Source organism: Triturus cristatus, chromosome 10, assembly GCF_964204655.1.
Source record: "Triturus cristatus chromosome 10, aTriCri1.1, whole genome shotgun sequence".
NCBI lineage: Eukaryota > Metazoa > Chordata > Amphibia > Caudata > Salamandridae > Triturus > Triturus cristatus.
This window is the reverse complement of record NC_140593.1, coordinates 107,004,447-107,028,673: the sequence shown is the minus strand read 5'-3', so window position 1 is coordinate 107,028,673 and position 24,227 is coordinate 107,004,447. Positions and strand designations below refer to the sequence as shown.

Genomic DNA, 24,227 nt, shown 5'->3' with positions numbered 1-24,227 from the left:
CAATATTGGCACTTTTTTGCCTATTTTGGTGGTTTAGGCTGCAAATATATGTGTGTTTATATTTATATGGGTATACATATTACCTACTGGCGGTCGCCAGTAGGTAGTTATCGTTAGGACCTATTATCCATAGGAAATCCGCAACATTCTATTTAGAATAACTTTGGCGCCGGTTGACGAATCTTCGCGAAATTTTCAAAACTCGTGGCCCGCTCCGGTCCGCTTCTATCCTGAAAGTCTTGGGGTGATTCGTCAAGCGGGGGCCGAGAAAAAAGGGGGGTTCCAAAACGTGTTTCCCCCATGCAATTTTCCATAGGGACCTTTAGTCGCAGCTACAGCCCGAACTGCTGAGCGGAATTACACCAAATTTGGCAGAAATGTAGACCTCGGTTCAGAGTCGTGCCTTTTGCTTAAATGGTGTAAATCTGTTCAGTAGTTCTTGAGAAAATCAAAAGTAAAATCACATATATCTGGGCGGAGCCTAACCACACATCTCATCGTGAGATCTGATTGGCTGTCAGCACTTCATCCTAGAAGTGTTGGCAGCCATCTTGGGACCAATATACATGATAGCACCTCATTAAAAAGCATTGCAGTTAATAGAAGGTTTTAAGACTTTAGTTACATTATAAATCATTTGTTGATGGTACCATACTCATTTTAGGAATTGTGGTGTGTTCTAAGGTGATTTTACCATGTGAAAAAGCCTTCTGCTGAGATATCATGAATCATGTTTGAGAGAAAACTATTTTCTTATGCTTTTCCCACAGAGGTTTGGAAGGTGATCTATAAGCTAAACTGAGAGCACATTTTCTGTAAATTCACATTATCTTTCTCAGTCATGTGAGAATGAAGTCGGACATTCTCAGTAAAACATGTACATCCAACAAGGGAGGAGACTGTCAGTTGATTCCTTTGTGTTCTACTGCAGCTTACCAGAGTGTTCCAAAGAACAACTAGAGTGCTAACAGTCCTACTTATGATAAACGTATGGCACACCTGAAGCCATCTTGACTGGAATAAAGCTGTAACACTTAAAACATTTAATTTGCAATGGAACATAATGAGGGGGGTTCATTTTGCCATAGAAATTATGATTAGTGCAGCAGAAAGAAAAATTATGGCACATTCAAATCCTTTTCTATTTCATTAAAAAATTCTGACATGCAGACTGAAACATGCACTTTTAACACCAGCAGCAGACTTCCCTGGTGAGCAGTAGCTTTACTACAGTGATCTAATGAGCAACTAGAGTGCTACCATTCAGAATTTATGGCAAATGTGTGACACATCTGAATGCCTTCGTGATGGAACCAAAGTAAACAAGCATTGAAAATGCAATAGGTCTCACCCTCGTTTAAGTTAAAGCAATTCTGTTTGTAATTAGGTGGCTTTTTAGCTTTGCTTGTATTAGTGTTTTTCAAACTTTCATGTACATAACATGCATATGTATGCATATATGTATATGTATGCATTTATATTTGCATTTATATAGATATGCAGATTATATATAAGTTTATATATGTATGTATATATATATATATACACATACATATATAAATGCATATGCATATATATATGTGCATATGAGTGCGTGTAGAGAGAGGTAAAGAGGTAGAGGTGTAGAGGTAGAGGTGTAGAGTTAGAGAGGTAGAGAGTAGTAGAGAGAGAGGTAGAGAGTGAGTAATAGAGAGTAGAGAGTGAGTAGTAGAGAGTAGTAGAGAGTAACAGAGAGAGTAGCATAGAGTGACTAGTAGAGAGTAGTGGAGTGAGTAGTAGAGAGTGAGTAGTAGAGAGTGAGTAGTAGAGAGTAGTAGAGAGTGAGTAGTAGAGTGAGTAGTAGAGAGTAGTAGAGAGTGAGTAGTAGAGAGTAGTAGAGAGTGAGTAGTAGAGAGTGAGTAGTAGAGAGTAGTAGAGAGTGAGTAGCAGAGAAAGAGAGTATTAGAGAGTAGTAGAGAGTGAGTAATAGAGAGAAGTAGAGAGTGATTAGTAGAGAGTGAGTAGTAGAGTGAGTAGTAGAGTGAGTAGTAGAGAGTAAGTAGTAGAGCGTAGTAGAGAGTAGCAGAGAGAGAGTAGTAGAGAGTGAGTAGTAGAGAGTAGTAGAGTAGTAGAGAGTGAGTAGTAGAGAGTATTGGAGTAGTAGAGAGTGAGTAGTAGAGAGTAGTAGTGAGTGAGTAGTAGAGTGAGTAGTAGAGAGTAGTAGAGAGTGAGTACTAGAGAGTAGAAGAGAGCAAGTAGTTGAGAGCAAGTAGTAGAGAGTGTGTGGTAGAGAGTGAGTAGTAGAGAGTAGTAGAGAGTGAGTAGTAGAGAGAGTAGTAGAGAGTGAGAAGTAGAGAGAGTAAGAGAGAGTAGTAGAGAGTGAGTAGTAGAGTGAGTAGTAGAGAGTAGTTGAGAGAAAGTAATAGAGAGTGAGTAGTGGAGAGTGAGCAGTAGAGAGTAGTAGAGAGTGAGTAGTAGAGAGTGAGTAGTAGAGAGAGAGTAGTAGAGAGAGAGTAGTAGAGAGTAGTAGAGTGAGTAGTAGAGAGTGAGTAGTAGAGTAGTAGAGAGTGAATGGTAGAGAGTAGTAGAGAGTAGTAGAGTGAGAAGTAGAGAATAGTAGAGAGTGAGTAGTAGATATAGTAGTAGAGAGTAGTAGAGTAGTAGAGAGTGAGTAGTGGAATGAGTAGTAGAGAGTGAGTAGTAGGGAGAGTAGTAGGGAGTAGTAGAGTAGTAGAGAGTGAGTAGTAGAGAATAGTAGAGAGTGAGTAGTAGAGAGTGAGTAGTAGAGAGTGAGTAGTAGAGAGTAGTAAAGAGCGAGTAGTAGAGAGTGAGTAGTAGAGAGTAGTAGAGTGAATAGTAGAGAGTGAGTATTAGAGAGAGAGTAGTAGAGAGTGAGTGGTAGAGAGTAGTAGAGTGAGTAGTAGAGAGTAGTAGAGAGTGAGTAGTAGAGTGAATAGTAGAGAGTAGTAGTAGAGAGTAGTAGAGAGAGAGTAGTAGAGACTAGTAGAGAGTGAGTAGTAGAGAGCAGTAGCGGCCCGTGGTGGGAGTGCTGCTGGGCGCTGACGTGGGGCGGGGGAGGGGCAGGGTGGGGGGTAGTAAACTACGGATTATGGCTGATTAGAGGTAAGTAAACAAATAAATAAATAAAACGAATTTCGTTGTGCGCGCTGCATCGCCAAATTCTCTGGCTCTACAACAACTCTGCTGACCTGGTTCTCTAGCTCTAAAGCAGCTCTGCTGACCCGGTTCTATGGCTCTAAAGCAGTTCTACTGACATGGTTCTCTGGCTCTACAGCAGCTCTGCTCCTGCTAAAATGCTAGAATCCCACCTGAATTTCTATCTGTCGGCTTTCCTGGATTCCTCTGGATACTTGGATGATTCCCAGCATGGATTCAGGAAGTGCCATAGCACGGAATCGGCACTTACTATGGTGGTGAATAACATCCGAACGAAGGTGGACCAAGGTCAGACCACTCTCTTGGTCCTTCTGGATCTTACGGCTGCATTCGATACCCTATCTCCCTCGACTTTAACATCACGTCTGAAGGAGTTAGGAGTAACGGGCACGGCCCTGAGCCTCTTGTCCTCTTTTTTAGATCTAAGAGAGCAGAGGGTTAAGCTTGGTGAGTTTCTCTCCCCTGCTAAATCCATGCAATGCGGGGTTCCACAGGGGTCGGCCTTGAGTCCGACCCTGTTTAACATCTATGTGGCCCCCCTTGCTAGGCTTGTGAAATCGCAGGGGATGGAGGTTGTGTCATACGCCGATGACACCCAAATCATGGTGTCCCTGGCCCACTCGGCTAGTACTTCAGCGTTCAGCTTTAGGAACTGCATGCAAGCAGTTTCCGAATGGATGATTCAAAACTCCCTAAAGCTGAACGGTGATAAAACCGAGGTTTTGATCTTCGGTAACAATCAGGATTGCCGAAACCAGGATTTCAACCCTGGAAGATGAAGTTGCTACTTATAAAAAAGAACTTGTCCTGGTTAAGGCTCAACGGGATGATGTCAGCTTTAAGCTTGCCGAGTTGGAAAATCACTCGAGGAGGAATAATTTACGTATCTTAGGCATCCCTGAGAATATTGGGGGAACAGATATCCGAAAATTCATCTGTGACCTTTTTTCTTCTGCTTTCCCGGAACTCACCTCTTGGGACTGGCCCCTAGTTATCGAACGTGCCCACCGGTTTCCATTTCAAAGTAAACCTAAGTCCAAAGATGGAGAATATCCGAGAGCTATTCTGGTCAGATTTAATAACTTCTTAGCCCGCAAAGCTATTTCTGATTTTGCCAGACCTAACAAAAAACGCTCTGCTAATGGCTGCTGCTTTTTTGCCAGGCCGAATTTTTGCCAATCAACTGTTACTAAGCGATGGCAACTACGGCAATTAATCGCTGGTTTCCAAGAAAAAGGCGCTACTGTTTATCTACAAAACCCAGCCAAACTCAAAGTTATTCTTAAGAATCAAAAAAGATTTTTTGTTTCTGAAATTTTGGCCAAGGAATACTTAGATTCTCTATAATCATATGTCAACTTTTTTGTAGTATTGTCTTTGTTTATTCTTCTCTTTGGTATTTGACATGTTTGACATGTTTATAATGTTTATAATGTCCTAGGTTTTTTCTTTTGGACAAACTGTCAATTTGGTATTGTTTGGAAACTGCTTACTGGCTGGATTACGTGGATTCTAGAAATCTTCTTTATTTTTTCTCTTTGGGTCTTCAGGGAGGGGGCGGAGTGGTACTTACTGACCCCAGGGACTGATTGTCCCTGTGCCTCATAAGGTGGGTTGGGGTGGGGGGATCGTGTTTGGGGAGGGTTTGCTGGGGTGGTGGGGGTGGTGGGGGTGCTGGGGGTGGTGGGGGTGTAATTCAACATCAGTCAGAGATGAGCCAGATTGCCATATTGGTTTTTTTCTGTTTATGGAATTCAATCTAGATTGGTTGTTTATTAATGCAATGTCTGGTAAAGAATTTGAATGTCATTGTGTCTTATCTGGTTTTCAATTTTGTGGGAAATTATTTGTGTTAGACTATAATCTCCATAATTCTATAATTCTTATAATGTCTCTTTTTATTTTTTTTCAATGCAGAAGATAATTAAAATTTGTACACTTAATATCAATGGTCTTAATGACCCAAAAAAAAGAGCTATGTTGATAAAAATGGTTCATTTATCACAGATCGACATACTTTGTCTCCAAGAGACACATCTATCCTGGGAGAAAAAAGATTTGCTCAAGTTTCCTGGTTATGAATTGCTTATCGCGTCTAGGCAGACAGGCATTAAACGGGGCGTAGCTATACTTATGCGCCGGAATCTGGGCACAGCTCTTAAGACCTCTGCCGATAACTGGGGCAGATGGGCAAGGGTAGAACCCCTTGTTTCTCAATGTAGACTTTTACTTTATTCTATTTATGGTCCTAACCTTGATGATTCCGAATTATTTAATCACTTGAATCAGGAGCTAGCGCTTAGCAACACTCCTATTATTCTCTGCGGGGATTTTAATATCCACTCTGATGCTGATTGCAATATTCGACAAAATTCAAGATATAGCGATTTTAAACCACGGTCTTTTCGAGCGTTAAGGTCTTTATTGCTAGACAATGCTTTATTTGACGCTTGGTATATGACTCACCCAAATGACCCTGGTTTTACCTTTTTTTCTGCCCCTCATATGAAGTGTGTTCGTATCGATTACTTTTTTTTATCTCAGTTTTTTTTGGATAAAATCGAGATTGAAGTCTTGCCCAGATTGTTATCTGATCATAATCCTCTCTGTCTAAAGCTCAGTCTGCCTTTAGTCGGTCAAACACAGCAATCAACTTGGACGTTTCAACGGAACTTACTTTTACAACCTGACTATGTTAAATTTATGTCTAATGTTATTCAGGAGTTTTTTAATTTAAACAATGATACGGCCTCTATTCCAGTAGTATGGGATGCATTTAAATCAGTTGTACGGGGTGAGACTTTAAAATATGCCAACTTTCAATTAAAGAATAAGCGCAATATATTCAAAAGTGATTGTAATTTGGTTTTGAATGCAGAGAAACGACTTGCGGCGAACATAAAATTGAACCAAGACATAGTGGAATCTCAACAAAACCTCTCGATTAAACGCAGTTTGGTGTATGCTCATATAGCTGATCAGGTTGCTTTACAACACAATCAATATCGGACTGAAAGCTATGAACTCAGTGAGCAAACTGGGAAGGTCTTGGCTCAAAGATTACGTCAAAGATCCTCGGCTAATGAGATCTATAAAATCCGAGATCTCCATGGCGAGTTTAAAACCGCTAAAACCGATATATTAGTAGCATTTAATGAATTTTATCAACTGCTATACCATCAACCCGATATAGTGTCGGGTCTCGAGATTAAAAATTTCCTTAACCAGATTAATATTACCAGAATGCCATCAGACTCTATTGAATGTCTTAGTACTCTAATCACATGGGAAGAGATCGAACTAGCTATTAGTGGTCTCGCGGTTGGAAAAGCCATGGGCCCGGATTCTATTCCTTTAGAATTTTATCTCAAATTTAAAGGAATTTTAAAACCGGAGTTGATTAAGATTTTTTGCTCGGCTTTCACCGGCAATCCACCGGACTCCTGGTCCCACGCTACTATTGTAATTTAAAAAAAAAAAAGGCAAAAACAGTGAAGAATTAGGCTCTTATCGGCCTATCTCTCTTATTGCTACCGATAGCAAGATCTATTCTAAAATCCTTGCCAATAGACTTAATCCCTTAATGCCGACTCTTGTTTCCTCGAGACAACATGGTTTTATATTGAAAAGAGATACCACCGACCATGTTAAAAAGATAATAGCCCTACTAGATTGGGCCCAGATTTCTGAATCACCAGTTGCGGTGGCCCTGTTGGACGCTGAAAAAGCGTTCAACAGGGTCTCCTGGGAGTTTCTATGGTATGTTATGCTTCGGATGGGCTTTCCTAGCGTATTTATCAATGCAGTTAAATCTCTATATACTCATCCCAAAGCTGTTATTAGAATTACTAATTCTTTATCTAGGGGTTTTATGATAACCAGGGGGACCAGACAAGGTTGTCCTTGTTCGCCCCTCTTGTTTGCTTTATACCTCGAACCATATCTCTGCAATCTTTCTTCTGCCCTAGATATCATGCCAGTACGAATTAATACTAATTAATTTAAAATTTTTGCATACGCAGATGACGTAGCTGTAACCACTACAGATATAAGATGTGCTCTACCTAAAATTATTTCTCTTGCGGAAGAATTTGGCCTTTTATCCGGCTATAAGCTAAATGTGGCTAAAACTCAATTAATTCACTCTGATTCCGGTCGTCCTAATGAACTAGTATTTGACGCTCAGGCTCAATATCTTGGGATTACTATTTCTCCTAGGGTTGATGAGATTGTTCGATTGAATATTGAGCCCGTTTTGAACTCCTCTAATAAAACTCTAGAAAGGTTAAATAATTTACATTTCTCCCTTTATGGCCGAGTTAATATAATCAAAATGTTAATTTTTCCTAAGTTTTTATATTTATTTCGAACAATACCCCTTTTGTTTCCTGCATCTTATTTTACAAAAATTGATCGGATGATTTCTAGATTCCTGTGGGGATATCACCGATCTCGTCGAGCGCTCAAGTGGTGCTACTTACCTAGGCTGAAAGGAGGCTGGGGTGTTCCCAACTTCCGGCTGTATTATTGGCTCATTTCTATAAGATCTATGGGCATACTTATTTTCCCAGATATTACTACTGAAAATTTCCTTTATCCATCTGTTTATGAACTTTTATTAGGTGAAATGGCCCCTCAATGTCTAGTTAAAATCATTGAACCCAGCTATTACAAAAAAACTAAATTTAAGATCATCATAGCATGTGCTGCCATCTGGCGACAATTTAAGGAAAAAATTCTTGGTCTGGGCTCAATTAGCTATTATTCTCCTTTGCTTAACAATCCTGCGTTACCATCTGTGTTTCACGATCATATAATAAGAGTTTGGTCTTCATCAGGTATACAGATTCTTGGTGATCTATATCAAGACTCCCAATTTTCCTCATTTGCTTCCCTACAGAACCAATTTGGCCTATTACAACATCATTTCTTTAAATATCTCCAGATTCGGAGTTTTCTAGCTTCAAAAGGCCTTCTTATGCATTCTTGTATGAACGCTAATAAGATATTGGAGGCCATAAGGAAAACAAGGAAAATTGGCTCAGTTTATCAAATGACAATTAATCTATTTGAAGATGATCTTTCTTTAGTCGAGAACAGATGGCAAAGGAAGTTAGATTTATTAAATATTGACATGAGAAGATCAATTGAAATGTCTATGATAATACTTTTCAATGGATCCCTTCAAAGTCAACACTTTATGGCCATTTTCGATCTTTATTACTCTCCTGTCAAGATAGCAAAATGGAAGGCTGGGGGAGACTCAAGATGTAATCGCTGCGCGGAGGAAGATGCGGACTCTATCCACATGTTTTTCAGATGTAATAAACTCTCTCGTTTTATTACTGACATTGAATATTTTATTAATCATACCTTAGGTATTACTGTTAAATTATCTCCCGAATTGGTGATCTTTGGTATTCAAACAGATCATCCTGGGACCGGATCTAGGGCTGAAGAAGCATTTCTTTTCATTTGTATGTCTGTATTCCGGTTCTGCATCACCTCCCGCTGGATTGACAATGAACCCCCAACATTTCATCAATGGCAATGCAAATTACTGTATATTTACCATATTGAAATAGCTATGTATAAACTTGAAGGGATAAGGAGAAAATTGTTTGGGTCAAAAATCTGATATCCAATCACCAATTGGATTTGAAGTGTTTTGTTTCTCTTTCTGATCTCTGTAATACTCCTGTATCACACCCCTTGTATAAATTTGAACTTTTTCTGCTTTCTTATACTGTTTAAGCCTGACTGATTGTTGAAATAAAATCAATAAAAACACTTTAAAAAAAAAAAAGGATTGCTGGTCCAGTGAGTGGTGGCCCCCATCTTTGGGATCTTGCCCTATTCCATCCCACTCTGCCAGGAATCTTGGCGTCATATTTGACACTTCATTGTCCATGACTCTCCAGGTTAACAGAACGGTGGCCACGTGCTGGGGGGTTATCAAGATTCTTAGGAGAATCGTTCATTATCTTTCCCCCCAGGCTCGTAAGCAGACGGTAGTTAAGTTAGTTGGTTCAAGATTGGACTACTGCAATACTTTGTATGCAGACATCAACAGGTGTCTTATCTATCGCCTCCAGGTTGTTCAAAATGCTGCAGCTCGATTTGTCTTAGCAGCACCTGTCGCTTCCTCGGCTTCTTTAGCCAGGAAAAGTCTGCATTGGCTTCCAATCCAGTATAGGATTTCGTTTAAACTTTTGATCCTGGTATTTGGAGCTTTAAGGGCCGTACCCTCTAATGCTTTGGGCTCTCTTTTAACCTGCTATATTCCAAGCAGGTGTCTTCGCTCCTTTGAGATGAATCTCTTAGTAGTTCCCTGTTTTAAGAAAGTCAGATGGGGCAGTAGGGCCTTTTCCAATGTGGCCACTCAGTTATGGAATGCCCTCCCCTTATAGATTAAGACACAACCTTCACTAATCCTTTTTAAAAAAGCACTTAAAACGTGGTATTTTACTAAAGCCTACCAGTAAGTAAGTCTATTTGACTCAAGTAGCATTTTTTGGTTAGGCGCCTTGACGCCCATCGGGCTTAGTAGCGCGTTATATGTCGGAGTTCATTCATTCATTCATTCATTCATTCTCTGCTGACCTGGTTCTCTGGCTCTAGAGCAGCTCTGATGACCTGGTTCTTAGGCTCTAGAGCAACTCTGCTGACCTGGTTCTCTGGCTCTAAACCAGCTCTGCTGACTTGGTTCTCTGGCTCTAGAGCAGCTCTGATGACCTGGTTCTCAGGCTCTAAAGCAGTTCTGCTTACCTGGTTCTCTGGTTCTAAAGCAGCTCTGCTGGCTTGGTTCTCTGACTCTAAAGCAGCTCTGCTGACGTGGTTCTCTCCCTCTAAAGCATCTCTACTGACCTGGTTTCTCTGGCTCTACAGCAGCTCTGCTGACCTGGTTCTCTGGCTCTAAAGCAGCTCTGCTGACCTGGTTCTCTGGCTCTAGACCAGCTCTGCTGACCTGGTTCTCTGACTCCAAAGCAGTTCTGCTGACCTGGTTCTTTCCCTCTAAAGCAGCTCTGCTGACCTGGTTTCTCTGGCTCTACAGCAGTTCTGCTGACTTGGTTCTCGGCCTCTAGAGCAGCTCTGCTGACCTGGGTCTCTGGCTCTAGAGCAGCTCTGCTGACCTGGGTCTCTGGTTCTAGAGCAGCTCTGCTGACCTGCTTCTTAGGCTCTAGAGCAGCTCTGCTGACCTGGTTCTCTGGCTCTCCAAAGGCTCTGCTGACCTGGTTTCTCTGGCTCTACAGCAGCTCTGCTGACCTGGTTCTCTGCACTTGCGATGCATGCACCCAACGCCGCAAAAATATATTTAAAAATAATATAAGTTTATTATAAGTACAAATATATTATTTTTATGAATATCTTAGATAATCTCTTGCCCTAATATGTATATTAAAGACACATACATATCATTTTGGAACATAATTTCTTTTTGCGGGAGTCGCGCACCCAGTGCGCCCCAGCACGTATATGACGTCACACGGGACCCCCAACCGCGCAAGCATCTCGTACTGTAATGCGCATGTGTCACGAATACGCGGGAGCAGGAGTCGCGGACTGGTCGCATACCAATCGCGCACATCACGTAATATGAAATGTATATGATGTAACTGAAAAACAAGCAGCCGTCGCACACCGTACACGGATCCTTCACGACTTTTCTAAAATGACAGCTAGAATGCGATCACCCACCGTGATGTGTACGCTTTGAGTGCGCGACTCCGAAAAAAAAATGGATTTTTTTAAAAGAAAATAATATAAATATATTCAAATAAAAAATGAGAACAAGAAAATTAATCAATATTTCAGGTTGAATTTTTTTTGTTGTTGCAACTTTCAGAAAAATATATGTTATTTAATGAATAAAATATTTATAAATAAACAGTTAAAAAACTGTAGAAAATCAGTACAAAAAAATAGGTATAACTACTATCACACATAAAAATTAGCATTTAAAAAACCTTTGAAATTCACTGAACAAAAAACATAGGTTTCATTTGAGATGTCATCAGTGATGTCATCAGTGATGTCACTGACCATGTCATGAATGATGCAATATGTGACATCATCAGCAGTGCATTGCGGGCGCGCGAGTTATAGTTAGCAGAACTAACTATAACGGAGGAACTTCTATGGTTTTGTACGAGTGAAATGACCAGCTAACTATAACACCCCTGAAACCTATGTTTTTTTCTTGGAATTTCTAAGGTGTTTTAAATGCTAATTTCTAACAATAACGTCTCTGAAACCTATGGTTACAGTAAATATATAGCGAAGTGAGATGACGAAATGGTGGGAGGAGATCTAACTGACCAAATATGTGGAAGCAGGTCGGGTCCCACGAGGCTTGAGGATCATGCTGGCGCCCAATTTCGAAAACATTCACCCAGAAATGCTGGTGGAATGGGCGGACAATAATCTTAACGCTTCTATGAATGCAGTTAAAATCCTAATTAAATATGCCCGAATTGACCGTGACGTGCTCATAAAGAAAATAGAGGAGATTAATGAGCAACTTAGCAAACGGCCTGAAACAGAAGAAATTCTCAAACTGAGAAAAGAAATTGAGGACAGGATTAACAAACAACAAGAAAAAATTAAGCAGAGGAAAATACGCAAGTTTTCCAGGGACAAAGAGGATTATGAGCTTGGTCAGATTTTCACGTTCGCTCGCCACTATGACGGTGCCAGAAAAAGACGTTCTGACAAATTGGCTACTACTACACGAGATGTACAAACTACCAGTGAACAGTGTATGCCAGTGGAATCAGACACATGTGATTCTGTTTCCCTGACCAGTGGCAGTGGCAGCGAGGGGGAAGAAATGACCCGTGGATGCTTGAAGTCCAGCATCCTACAACCAGGAGAAGAGCTGAATTTTTTAGCCAAGGACCGCCGCCAGACCCTGAGGCCGCGGAATCCACAAGCAATCGCAGGGTCAAGCAAAACAAAAAACGTAACGCCAGAAGAAAGGCCCATCGTACAAAGAGGCAGAAAAACACAATGGCGACGATGCTAAATGGTGGGAAAAACAACAACACCATAGTCAACCTCTCCAAACTTGCTCTCACTGCTGCTGAGGAAAATATTCTATCTTTGGGTCTCTCATATTGTGCTGGCAATAACTTTAATTATTGCAAGACCAGAGCGGACATGTTCAGCTTCACAAGGAAATTAAAGCTAAAGAAATTTTTTACCATGAAATGGGGCAACAAATCCAATGCCGCTTCTTCCGATAACGCGACGACCACCAGCGAATACAATCTGGCAGCAGCAGACGCCCATCTGCTCCTCACACTGGCTGAATTAAACAACACGGATTCTGATTTTCCGAGTCAGCCAGAAGATATACAAACCACACAGGACAGACTTGCTGCAATTATCTGAGCCATGTGCCGGCCTAAGTCCATTCAGAGGCAAATCAAGTTTTATCCCCATGATGCCCAAGTACGCCATCGATATTTACCAGGAGATGGTTACCAATGATCTAAAAAATCTTTACCGGGCCACAAGCTCTAAAAATGGGAAGATTAACCAACAGGATTCACAATATAAAAACCTTATTCGCAAATTGAATAATAATCCTGATCTTTTGATCTGTATGTCTGATAAAGGGGGCAACGTAGTCGTATGGCCTAAGGAAGAATACAGGACCGAAGCAAGAAGGCAACTCTCGGATATAGACTGCTACGAAAAAGTTAGCATGAAAATCTACAACACCTCCAAGGAATCCCTGAAGAAAATGCTGCATTCCTACAAAAGGCAGGGTCTAATTTCGACTCATGAATTCAGCTTTCTTTTCAATGAGTTTCCTATTATACCCACGCTTCGCCTCATACCTATGATCCATAAAGGAGTGAAGCCAGTACCGGGCAGACCAATCATCTCATCTATCAGAAGTATCAGCGAGAACACCAGTAAGTATGTGGATTATTTTTTACAGCCATTAGTCCAAGACTTACCTACTCACATAAGAGACACTGGCGACTTCATCAGGAAACTGACAAACATTCAATGGCATGAGGATTTCCTGTTGGTGACCTTAGACATAGAGTCTTTGTACACTAGTATAGATCATGGTACGGGAATTGCCGCTACCAAACACTATTTGGACCGCAGACCCATCAAATTTCATAGCCACAATGTCATGTTTTTAGAACTCATTAAGTGGGCACTAAACAACAACCATTTTATGTTTGAAAATGACATTTATTCCCAAAAGAGGGGAGTCGCCATGCTTCTCCCCCAGCTATGCTTGTTTGCATGTTGGCTGGTGGGAGGAGCAGGTTCTCATGGGGACCTATGCCGATGTATTCAATTCTAGCATTGTTGAGTGGTTCAGATATATCAATGATGTTTTTATGGTTTGGAAAGGTGATTTTACTAGTGTGTCACATTTTATTGAGATTTTAAACAACAACGCTTTTAATCTCAAGTTTACTTCGAACATTGACAAAACCTCTGTCGAATTTTTAGACACTAAGATCACGATTGTCGATAACCTGATTGAGACATCCCTGCATAGAAAACCTACTGCTGGCAACTCAATTTTACACGCCAGCAGTGCCCATCCATCACACCTCATAAAAAGTATCCCCTACGGGGAACTCCTCCGCATTAAACGCATTTGTAGTACGGCGGAAGAGAGGGCTAAATGCTCAGAAGAGGCAATGAGCAGGATGATGCAAAGAGGCTATACTGAGGGGACTCTCAGGGAAGCCTACACAAAAGTTGAAGCTATTCCCAGAGATACATTGTTAAAGGACAAATCTGTCAACATGAGTGCTGACAATGTAGCCAAGGGACTTGGCAATGTATTGACAGATGCACCTCGTCTCATTACAACTTTTAACAAGCAGCATCACAACATCAGGGCCATTGTTAATAAAAATTGGCCGATCTTGCTCACTGATGGTGTTTTGGCCCCAACACTACCCTCTAAACCAGTACTCACGTTCAGAAGGGCCAAAACCATGAGAGAGGAACTCATGAGGTCAAGTACCCCAAGCCCTGTTAGTAGTTCATGGCTTAAACCTAAAAATGGATTTTTTAAATGCTCCAGTTGCAGGGCCTGTAAATTCGGCCAAAACACCACTCAATATTCAGTTCCGTTCAGTCCTAACACCAGACAAATTAAGGGCCATTTTACCTGCAGATCTGATTTTGTGGTATACGTTCTTTTTTGCACATGTGGGTTGAATTACATAGGGAGCACCAAACTGCAAGCCCATGTTAGAATTTTACAACATTTGAGGGCAATTGTGAACAATGACCCCAGCTACCCCGTAGCGAGACATTTTAAAAAACAACACAACAATGATCTCAGTTGCCTGAAATACTTTGTTATCGACAATATTCCTGCACAACGGAGAGGGGGCAACAGAGAGAAGTCACTCAGACAGCTCGAAACCAAATACATACTCGAGTTTGATAGCAAGGCACCCACGGGGTTAAACAACACTGAGGACTTGCACAATTTCATTTAAGTTCTTGCAGTTTGCATCATACTATACTCCCTCAAAACTTAACAGATAACCGGAGATATTTTAAGGATTAATTCATGCCATGAAATTTTGTTCGTTGTCTATTGTTAGGGGTATTTTTTATTGCTCTGTCCATTTTCTGAATCCCTTGTCCTCATCTCTTTTACTGGTATCTGTACAGGGTTTGCTTGATGAGTATTTTACAAGAGAATCCTGGGTTTGCCGCCTGTAGTAATTTGTTGTTTTCTTCTCTTTTATTTCTTTACATAAAGGTAACAATTTTCCTTTTTCTGACGGTGGCGGTTTCCGGTTTCTAAAGTTGAGGACCTACTCAGTTAGGCTTTTGTTATCTTTACCAACTATTTCCTTAAGTGAAATCATCGCAACCGGATTAGCCCAATAATTTTCTGTCTCGTCACATGAATGGTCAGGTGGAGTGGTGAAAGTAAAATTTAAGATTTAAACTTTGGATATATATATTGGTTCTCTCTTTATATTATTATTATACAAACATATATGTATTCTCATTTCTCCTCTTTTCTCCTTTTTCCCTTTCTTTTACCCTATTATTATTTGCACTCCTCTCACTTTCGATAAAGTTCTTTTGATGCATACATATGTATATGAATTCAACCGTATCCTGGGCCTTACCGATTAGTTTTTCCTTCCGGTTTCCTTGCCATATAATGGAGAGTTATATTTGTTTGATTTATGCATTGATGAACTTCATGTATTAGACTTATTACGTAGGTATTATGTGCACATATTATGTATTTTGTATTTTACATCATTATCGTGTATTTTGCACAATTACATTTCAAATGTAAAATTTTGCGCTATAAATTGCACTAAAAAACAAAAAAAATCTGCGTATTTGCACAATCTACAATTGCACTTTAGAACTAGTTTGTTTTAATGTTCATTATATATGTCTCAAAATTGCTCGAAGAATTATAATGGCTCAAACCAAATATTAATCAAAGACAACACAGTGGATCTTTGTTTTCATAAGCCCGGGACACATTGACTGCAAATGTATTTGTATACTTTGTATCAACTTCATTTACTATGTATTTATTTCTTCTATGTTTAGTATCACTAGCATCACAAGATCATAGAGTGCTTAGTACATAAGGACATTGTAAACGGCAGTTACTTTGTGTGATCAAGGCCATCTTGTGGCCGAAACGCGACATGGCGTGCTGTGTGGGTGCTGACACTCATTAAAATCCTATGAAGCACGAGCTGGTGTCCGTGTGCTTTCTTCCTCGCCGTTAGGAAGTGGGAGACAGCGTTTGGACCTAATATATATATATATATATATATATATATATATATATATATATATTCACTGAAAAAACCATAGGTTTCACACACGTTATAGTTAGGAATTGGCGTTTAAAAAACCTTGCAAATTCACTTAAAAAACCATAGTTTTCACACATGTTATAGTTAGGTGGATATTTCACTCATAAAAAACCAATGAAATTCCCCCGTTATAGTTAGTTGAGATAACTATAACTCGCACGCCCGCAATCCTCTGCTCATGACGTCACATATTACATCACTCATGACATGGTCAGTGGCATCACTCATGACATCACTGATGACATCATCCTTGTGATAGAGTGGCGGTCACGTGAGTTATAGTTATCTCAACTAACTATAACGGGGGAATTTCATTGGTTTTTTACGAGTGAAATATCCACCTAACTATAACATGTGTGAAACCTATGGTTTTTTAAGTGAATTTGCAAGGTTTTTTAAATGCTAATTCCTAACTATAACGTGTGTGAAACCTATGTTTTTTTCAGTGAATTTGTACGGTTTTTTAAATGCTAAGTTATGTATGTATTATAATTTTTTTTATATATTTTTTTTCAATAAACTACGTATTAAATATATATATTTTTTTAAATGGTTTTTCACCATGCGCGCACCGTGCGCGCACCTCCGCGATTTAAAAAAAAAAAATTAAAATCTTTTTTTCTGCCTTCGGGGTCCTTCAGGGCACCCCTGACCAAGGCTAGGGGGTCAGGAACTCTCTACCCTGCCCCCTTTTCACGTTCGCCACCTTCCTTTTCCACTCTCGCACTGAAAACAAACAAAATGGTGGCCGACACTTCCTGATTTCGACCAATTCGAACGTTGACTGACATGTAACAACCAATCAGAATTACGCTCGCGCACGTTAGGGTGCGCGCACGGTGCGCGGCTATAGATATGTATGTGCTTTTAACTGCAATTTTCTCAGGAACTACTGAACAGATTGACTCCATATATGCAAAAGGCACATCCCTGACCTGAGGGCTACCTCTCTGCCAAATTTCAAGTAATTCTGTTCAGCCGTTCGGGCTGTACCTTCGACTAAAGGTCCTATGGGAAAATGCATGGGGAAAACGCGTTTTGGGATCCCCCTTTTTTCTCGGCCCCCGCTTGATGAATCCCCCCCGAGACTTTCAGGGTAGGAGCTGAGCGGAGCGCCCCATTAGTTTTGAAAATTTCGCGAAGATTCGACAACCGGCGCCAAAGTTATTCAAAATAGAATTTTGAGATTTCCTATGGAAACACGGTCCTAACTATAACTATCTACTGGCGACCGCCAGTAGATAATATATATATATATATATATATATATATATATATATATATATATATATTATCTACTGGCGCTCGCCAGTAGATAGTTATAGTTAGGACCTATTTTCCATAGGAAATCCGCAACATTCTATTCCCAATAAGTCTGGCACCGATTGACGAATCTTTGCGAGACTTTCAGGGTAGGAGCTGAGCGGAGCGCCCCATTAGTTTTGAAAATTTCGCGAAGATTCGTCAACCGGCGCCAAAGTTATTCAAAATAGAATTTTGAGATTTCCTATGGAAACACGGTCCTAACTATAACTATCTACTGGCGACCGCCAGTAGATAATATATATATATATATATATATATATATATATATATATATATATATATATATTATCTACTGGCGGTCGCCAGTAGATAGTTATAGTTAGGACCTATCTTCCATAGGAAATCCGCAACATTCTATTCCCAATAAGTCTGGCACCGATTGACGAATCTTTGCGAAATTTTTCAGACTTTTGTCCAGCTCCGCTCCGCTCCTACCCTGAAAGTTTCGTGGTGATTGGTCAAGCGGGGGCCAGGAAAAAAGGGGGGTCCCAAAACGCGTTTTCCCCATGCAATTTCCCATAGGATCTGTTGTCGCAGCTACAGCCCGAACCGCTGAATGGAATTACACCAAATTTGGCAAAGAGGTAGTCCTCAGTTCAGACTCGTGCCTTTTGCATAAATGGTGTGAATCCGTTCAGTAGGTCCTGAGAAAATTAGAGTTAAAAGTACATATATATCTATGGCCGGGGAGGATCCACGCACCCTACCCGCACCGTAAGCGCACCCTCCCCGAACCGAGCGCGCACCCTCCCGATCGCACGCTGAATGCTAATTGGCTGTCGAGTGTCTGTCTACATTCGAAACCAGGAACTGTTGTCGGCCACTTTCTGCCTCGGTAGAAGCGAGGCTGAAGAAGCAAGGGGAATAAGTGTGTAAAACATATAAAGGGGGCAGAGTGGAAATACTCTGACCCTTTAGAGGTGCTTAGGGGGTCCCAGAAGGACCCCCTGGTGCCCCCTTTGTTTTAAAAAAAAATAGATGGTGAAATGCGCGCAGGGTGCGCGCATCCTATCGCGTTTGGTGCACGGATCCTCTCGCGTTGGGTGCGCGGATCCAAAAACATGGAAAAAATATATATAAAATAAAGTTTTGAACATAATATTTTGAAAAATATAAAAAAAATATGTTTGAAAAACCCATTAAATTCTAATGATATTTTTTAATTTTTAAAAGAATTAATTGAAAAAATAAGTTTAAAAAATGGTGAAAAAAGAGTATTTAAAAAAAACATAATTAATGAAATTGACACACTGAATTGGAAAAATATAGAAATCCAATCAAAATCATTAAACATGATATCTTTAGAGATAAGTTATAGATAGGAATTAGAATTTAAAAAACCTTTGACATTCACTGAAAAAACCATAGGTTTCATGCACGTTATAGTTAGGAATTGGCATTTAAAAAACCTTTGAAATTCACTGAAAAAACCAAAGGTTTCAGGGGCGTTATAGTTAGGAATTGGCATTTAAAAAACCTTAGAAATTCACTGAAAAAACCATAGGTTTCAGGGGCGTTATAGTTAGCTGGACATTTCCCTCGTACAAAACCCTAGAAATTCCCCTGTTATAGTTAGTTCAGCTAACTATAACTCGCGCCCCCACAATGCACTGCTGATGACGTCACATATTACATCACTCATGACATGGTCAGTGACATCATTGATGACATCACTGATGACATCTCAAATGCAATCACTGATGACATCACTCATGACGTCATCCATGTGATAAATTAGTTCATCTTCTCACACCCTAATATAACCTTTGATACACCGACTCAAAATTTCAGACGGCCATTTTGAAAACCATAGATACTCCAATACCAATAACTACATACCCACTCATTAACTCTTCTACATACACCTCCACTCACTCACCTGTACAGTCACTCATACTTACAGTCACTCTGTACAAGACTATCATATGCATTTATACACCTATATAGACACTCACACACCGCCAATCATCCATTGAGGTACTGACACACCTAGTCAGTCGTGCAAATAATTAAACACAGTCCAATTTACTCACCTATACAGTTAAACACACTCAAGTTCACTTACTCATAAAAATAGTACCACATTCTTACGCTCTTATACAATCATTGATACAAGCACACCCTCATCCATACAGCCACTCTCACAATCACACTCTCACATATACCCACTTATATACTCTTACACACATATATACTGTCTTTCACATATGTAGTTAGTCACACATGTACCACTAAGATATACATTCAATCCCTAACACACCCATACATACACTCACCCAACCATACAGTCCATCACAGATGCACTCTTAAAACCATGCACCCATAGAATCACCCACTCACACATCTATGCATAGTCACACACACCCTACCCACACAAACACTCAGGCACCCATACAGATACTCAGACAACCAATCAATAACCCATATAGACACTCAAATAGCTATTCACAAAACCATGCAGCCACGTATACACCAACACACAGACACATACAGACATTCACACAGTTTAGTCACTAGTCTGCAGTAAGAAATGACTCACTTATAGAGTCAGTTACGCACCTAGAAAATCATCCATTCACACACTTGTACACCCACTCATTCTTCAACAGACCTTTCCCTATATATATTAAACATATTAAAACTGTACAGAAACACATACTCACTGGATGATGTCATCAGTGATGTCACTGACCATGTCATGAGTGATGTAATATGTGACGTCATCAGCAGTGCATTGCGGGGGCGCGAGTTATAGTTATAACTATAACAGGGGAATTTCTAGGGTTTTGTACGAGGGAAATGTACAGCTAACTATAACGCCCCTGAAACCTATGGTTTTTTCAGTGAATATATATATATATATATATATATATATATATATATATATATATTGATGTATGTTTTCACAGGACTAGTCCTTTGATTTGGTTAAACATGCATCAATATACATATATACATATGTGTATTTTTATATATGCTCTGGGGTCCTACGCAAGGGTGGGACTATTCAGTGCTTAGGACTATTGTTGAGTACCCCCTGGAATAGAACAGTGCATTGTGAACATGCTCCTATCCATTTAAAACCTTCTTAAGAGTCGAAACATAAATTGGCCCTTAAATAAAACATTTTTTAATGTTATGTTATGTTGTAGGTTTTGTAGGGCGCACAGCTGCCCCAGCAAAGGGGCATCCCGGCGCTAATTGTAGCTGATGATAGGAGGAGACTGAAAAGAGAGAAGCAAGGCCGATAGAGTAGGGACAAGATGAGTTTTAATAGTTTTATGAAATAAGGTGTGGTTGTTGATACTACGAATGTGAAACGGGAGAGAGTTCCAGAGTTTCGCAGCCAGGGTGCAAAAAGAGCGTCCACCTGCTCGCTCTTTCCTCACCTGAGGAACAACCGCCAGATGCTGGCCCAAAGTTCACAAATGGCGAGTGGGTGTGTAGGGTGAGAGCAGGTTCGCCAGGATATCTGGGGAAAAGGAATTCATGATTTTATGGGCAATGCAGAGTGACTTATTCTCAACGCATTTCGTCACTGGCATCCAATGAAGTCTGCGGATGGCATTGGTCATGGGGCAGGTTCTTGGGAGGCCAAGTAGGGTTCTGGTAGCTGCATTTTGAGCCCTTTGCAGACGTAGGATTTCAGCCTTATTAGTACCCAGGTAAAGCAAACTAGCATAGTACAGCCTAGATAGAATGGAGGCCTGAATGATGACTTGGCAAACTGTGGGATCAAAGAAGCCCAGCAGTGGTTTGAGCCCACGCAGGAGTCCAAAACAGGTCCCAGCTACTTTTTTAATTATGGCCAGGAAATTAAGGGCAGAATCAACTCATACTCCCAGGTTTTTGACCACCTGTCGAGGGGCGGGTGCACAACCCAAAGTCAGAGGCCACCAGCTCTCACTCCACAACTCAGTATCTTTCCCCACTAGCAAAATCTCTGATTTACTTGCATTTAGCTGGAGACAGTTGGCAGTCATCCACTATGCAATAGCTGTAAGATTGCTCCTGAACTTAGGAGTGTCCTGCGTGGAGTCATCAGAGAGTGCCACTACCAGCTGGGCATACCACTGTTAGTCCTCTGCCCCTGGCTACCGCAGCTAGAGGTTGGACATAAAGATTGAATAGCGTTGGGCTCAATGCTGAGCCCTGTGGAACCCGTTGTTTAATTGTGTGTATCAAGGAGATGTAAGAGGGGGCCGGCACTTGGAAGGTTCTTTCAGCTAGAAAAGAGGCAAACCAGCCTAGGGCCGGACCCTCAATGCCAGCCTCCTCCAGACGTTGCAACAGTATCCGATGGGACACTGTCAAACATGGGACTAAGGTCTAAGAGTATCAGCGCCGATGTTTGCCCAGCATCTAAGGTCTCCCTCAGGGGTTTGGTCACAGCTATTGAACAGAAAGTTAATTTCTTAAATTGCAATACCTTCTAGAATCTAAATGCTAGGACAGATTCTAAGGAATCTGAAAGGGCAAAAGAAAGGACCAGAAATTGATCTGATTTAGAGGTTGGGTCCTAAATCTAATGCAAAGTCTCCACAGCATGATTAAAGTTTGCACCTGACTTTTGCAGAGGTTTTGCACCACAATTGTTATTTATTGGGAAAAATGGGGCATGACATGTGCAAACTATTCAGCCAATTCGGTGTCCGATTTAGTGATCCATTTTATTATTAAATGTTATCTAGTCATAAAAGAGAGCGCAAAAACTAAGCAAGAGATAATTAGCACTCAAAATTACTGCAAACTCTAATGTTAAAATTAGTATAAAATGTCTTGAGCTTGTTATCACCAACGTGCAAGCCTAAAAGCTTCTCGTTCTTATGGGTAGTTCACTGTAAGGTGAAGTGAAGAGCTTGCTATCATTCTAAATGCTTATGAATATTAATTCAGATCCATTGAAAGAGAAGAAAAAGGTACTTAGCTGTTACACCAGTTCTCCCCTAAGGGTATCTTCATTAAGTTCACAAACAAGCCTCCCTATGGTCAAGCAGCCTATACCTTCTCCACATTCTAAGAATTAAACCATTGTGAAAGGGAGATTACAGATTCTCTGTAGTTGGTCCACAGACCTGGAAATCACTGCCCCTAGATAATAAGGACAATAACAATTCTAGGCTGCAGGAAAGATCTTAAAAATTCTTTTTTAGCTAATTAAATTTCAAAATTGGAAATTGAAAGCCATGTATAAGATCTGATGTGAACTGAGGTATTAATTGTGTTCTATAGCAAATATCCGCTTGGCGGAATAGGTAACCTTAAAATGATTTTGGTTGTTTTAATTTTTATTATGCTGCATTCATTTGGTGTTTCCTTTTTATTTTTTTTTATTTTAAAAACCGAAGTAGGAGAATGATTATGCAGCTATGCTGATCCATCCCTTTACCCGCTTTTAATTTTTTTAATTGTTTTTTGCACTTGTGTTTTGCATTACAATTTTCAAAATGTGAAGCATATATAGACATTGCTTTTCCTCCTATTTACAAAGTTATTTCCCTGTGTTTTAAAAACATATTTCCAATGGTGGCACAGCTATTCTGTGCTATTAATGAAGACTTATTGGCTGTTCAGGATGAGGGATAGCATGCCATATAGGAGCTTGTGCACCCGGTAACTGCAGGTTGTGCCTTTTTCTGACCAATTTTTTAATCTTCTTTTCTACAACATTTGTTTCTCTCCTGCCTCATTAACCTCTCCAAGCATTGTGTTGGAAACATTGTGAGCAATCACATACGAGATCAACATGTATCTCTAGCTTATGTTAAGTGAGTAAATTGCTTCTAACCATAAAAGCTGTCACTCTTGCTTGGTAAAGGTTATCTATTTTTGTGGATTCCTATGTCATATATTGCTCACACATTTTTCACCTTCATTTGTGGGGGGAGATCCTGATGGCAGAGGTGGAGGCTACTTTGCTTTTCCTAAAACAGAATACACCACAGCTCACTATCCTATAGATTGGGACACCTGAAAACTGGTGCGAACAGGCCTGGTCACTAATTGGCAACTTATTAAACTGGTGGCATCTGCAATCTTCTGGTTAATGCTGCACAAAGTTAACAGGTACCCAATTGATATGTCTGCTGCTCTCCATATTCTAAATTATATTTTCATTTTACTAGTTCTCAAGAAACAAATGAAAATCTCACACAATCATGTGTGACCTAGTATATAATATCATGCTATTATATGTGCTCCACATAAAATCACTCATACATGATGCCTGATAACTAGGTTTGCATATATTCAATAGCTATCCATGATTTTCACAAGATAATTGCTTCTTTGATAATGTATTCAAGAAACGCAAAAAGGTATAATTACTTTTAATTGCACACTTATCTACTGGTTCACACAAGTTGATCCTTTGGTCACAGGACAAGGTGTAGATTTCTTTTGCCTCCTCACATGCACTATAATACCATTCTTTGTTTCTTTTCCACTCTTTTGGCTACAAGATATAAAAAAATGAAAACTAAAAACGTTTTCTTTGTGAAGCCACTGTTACATATCAATAATGCACACATAATGCCTAAGCTTCCTCATAAAAGATGGCACATTAAAATAAATACTAATTTGATCAAAATAGCAGGCACCTCTTAAACAGATCGAAAGGATGGCTTAATTAATTATATCCCTCTGTATAGTTGTCACATACCCAATATGTTTTAAATTCACATCAAAACACTCATTAATACCTTTGTATTTTGACAAGAAAACATTGTTTTGAAAATAAGTTTTTGAAAAATATGTTACATCTACACTCACAAAATATTTCGCTTTTATTCCAATGCATAGACAACATGCATATTTTAAAGCATAAAAAGTGCAGCATACATACTCTATGCTGAAGTTGCACTTCAATAAATAATACAGCTATTTTCT

At 40.0% G+C, this 24,227-nt stretch overlaps 1 protein-coding gene across 1 annotated transcript in view; it reads right to left on the bottom strand.

Moving 5' to 3' along the window:
* Positions 1–24,227, bottom strand: part of ZCWPW2 (zinc finger CW-type and PWWP domain containing 2) — a 1,218,481-nt gene that overhangs the window by 946,039 nt on the left and 248,215 nt on the right. Inside the window, exon 3 of the mRNA XM_085629962.1 lies at positions 23,667–23,793. Coding sequence (XP_085486088.1) covers positions 23,667–23,793 — 127 coding nt within the window. The remainder of the gene's footprint in view (positions 1–23,666; positions 23,794–24,227) is intronic.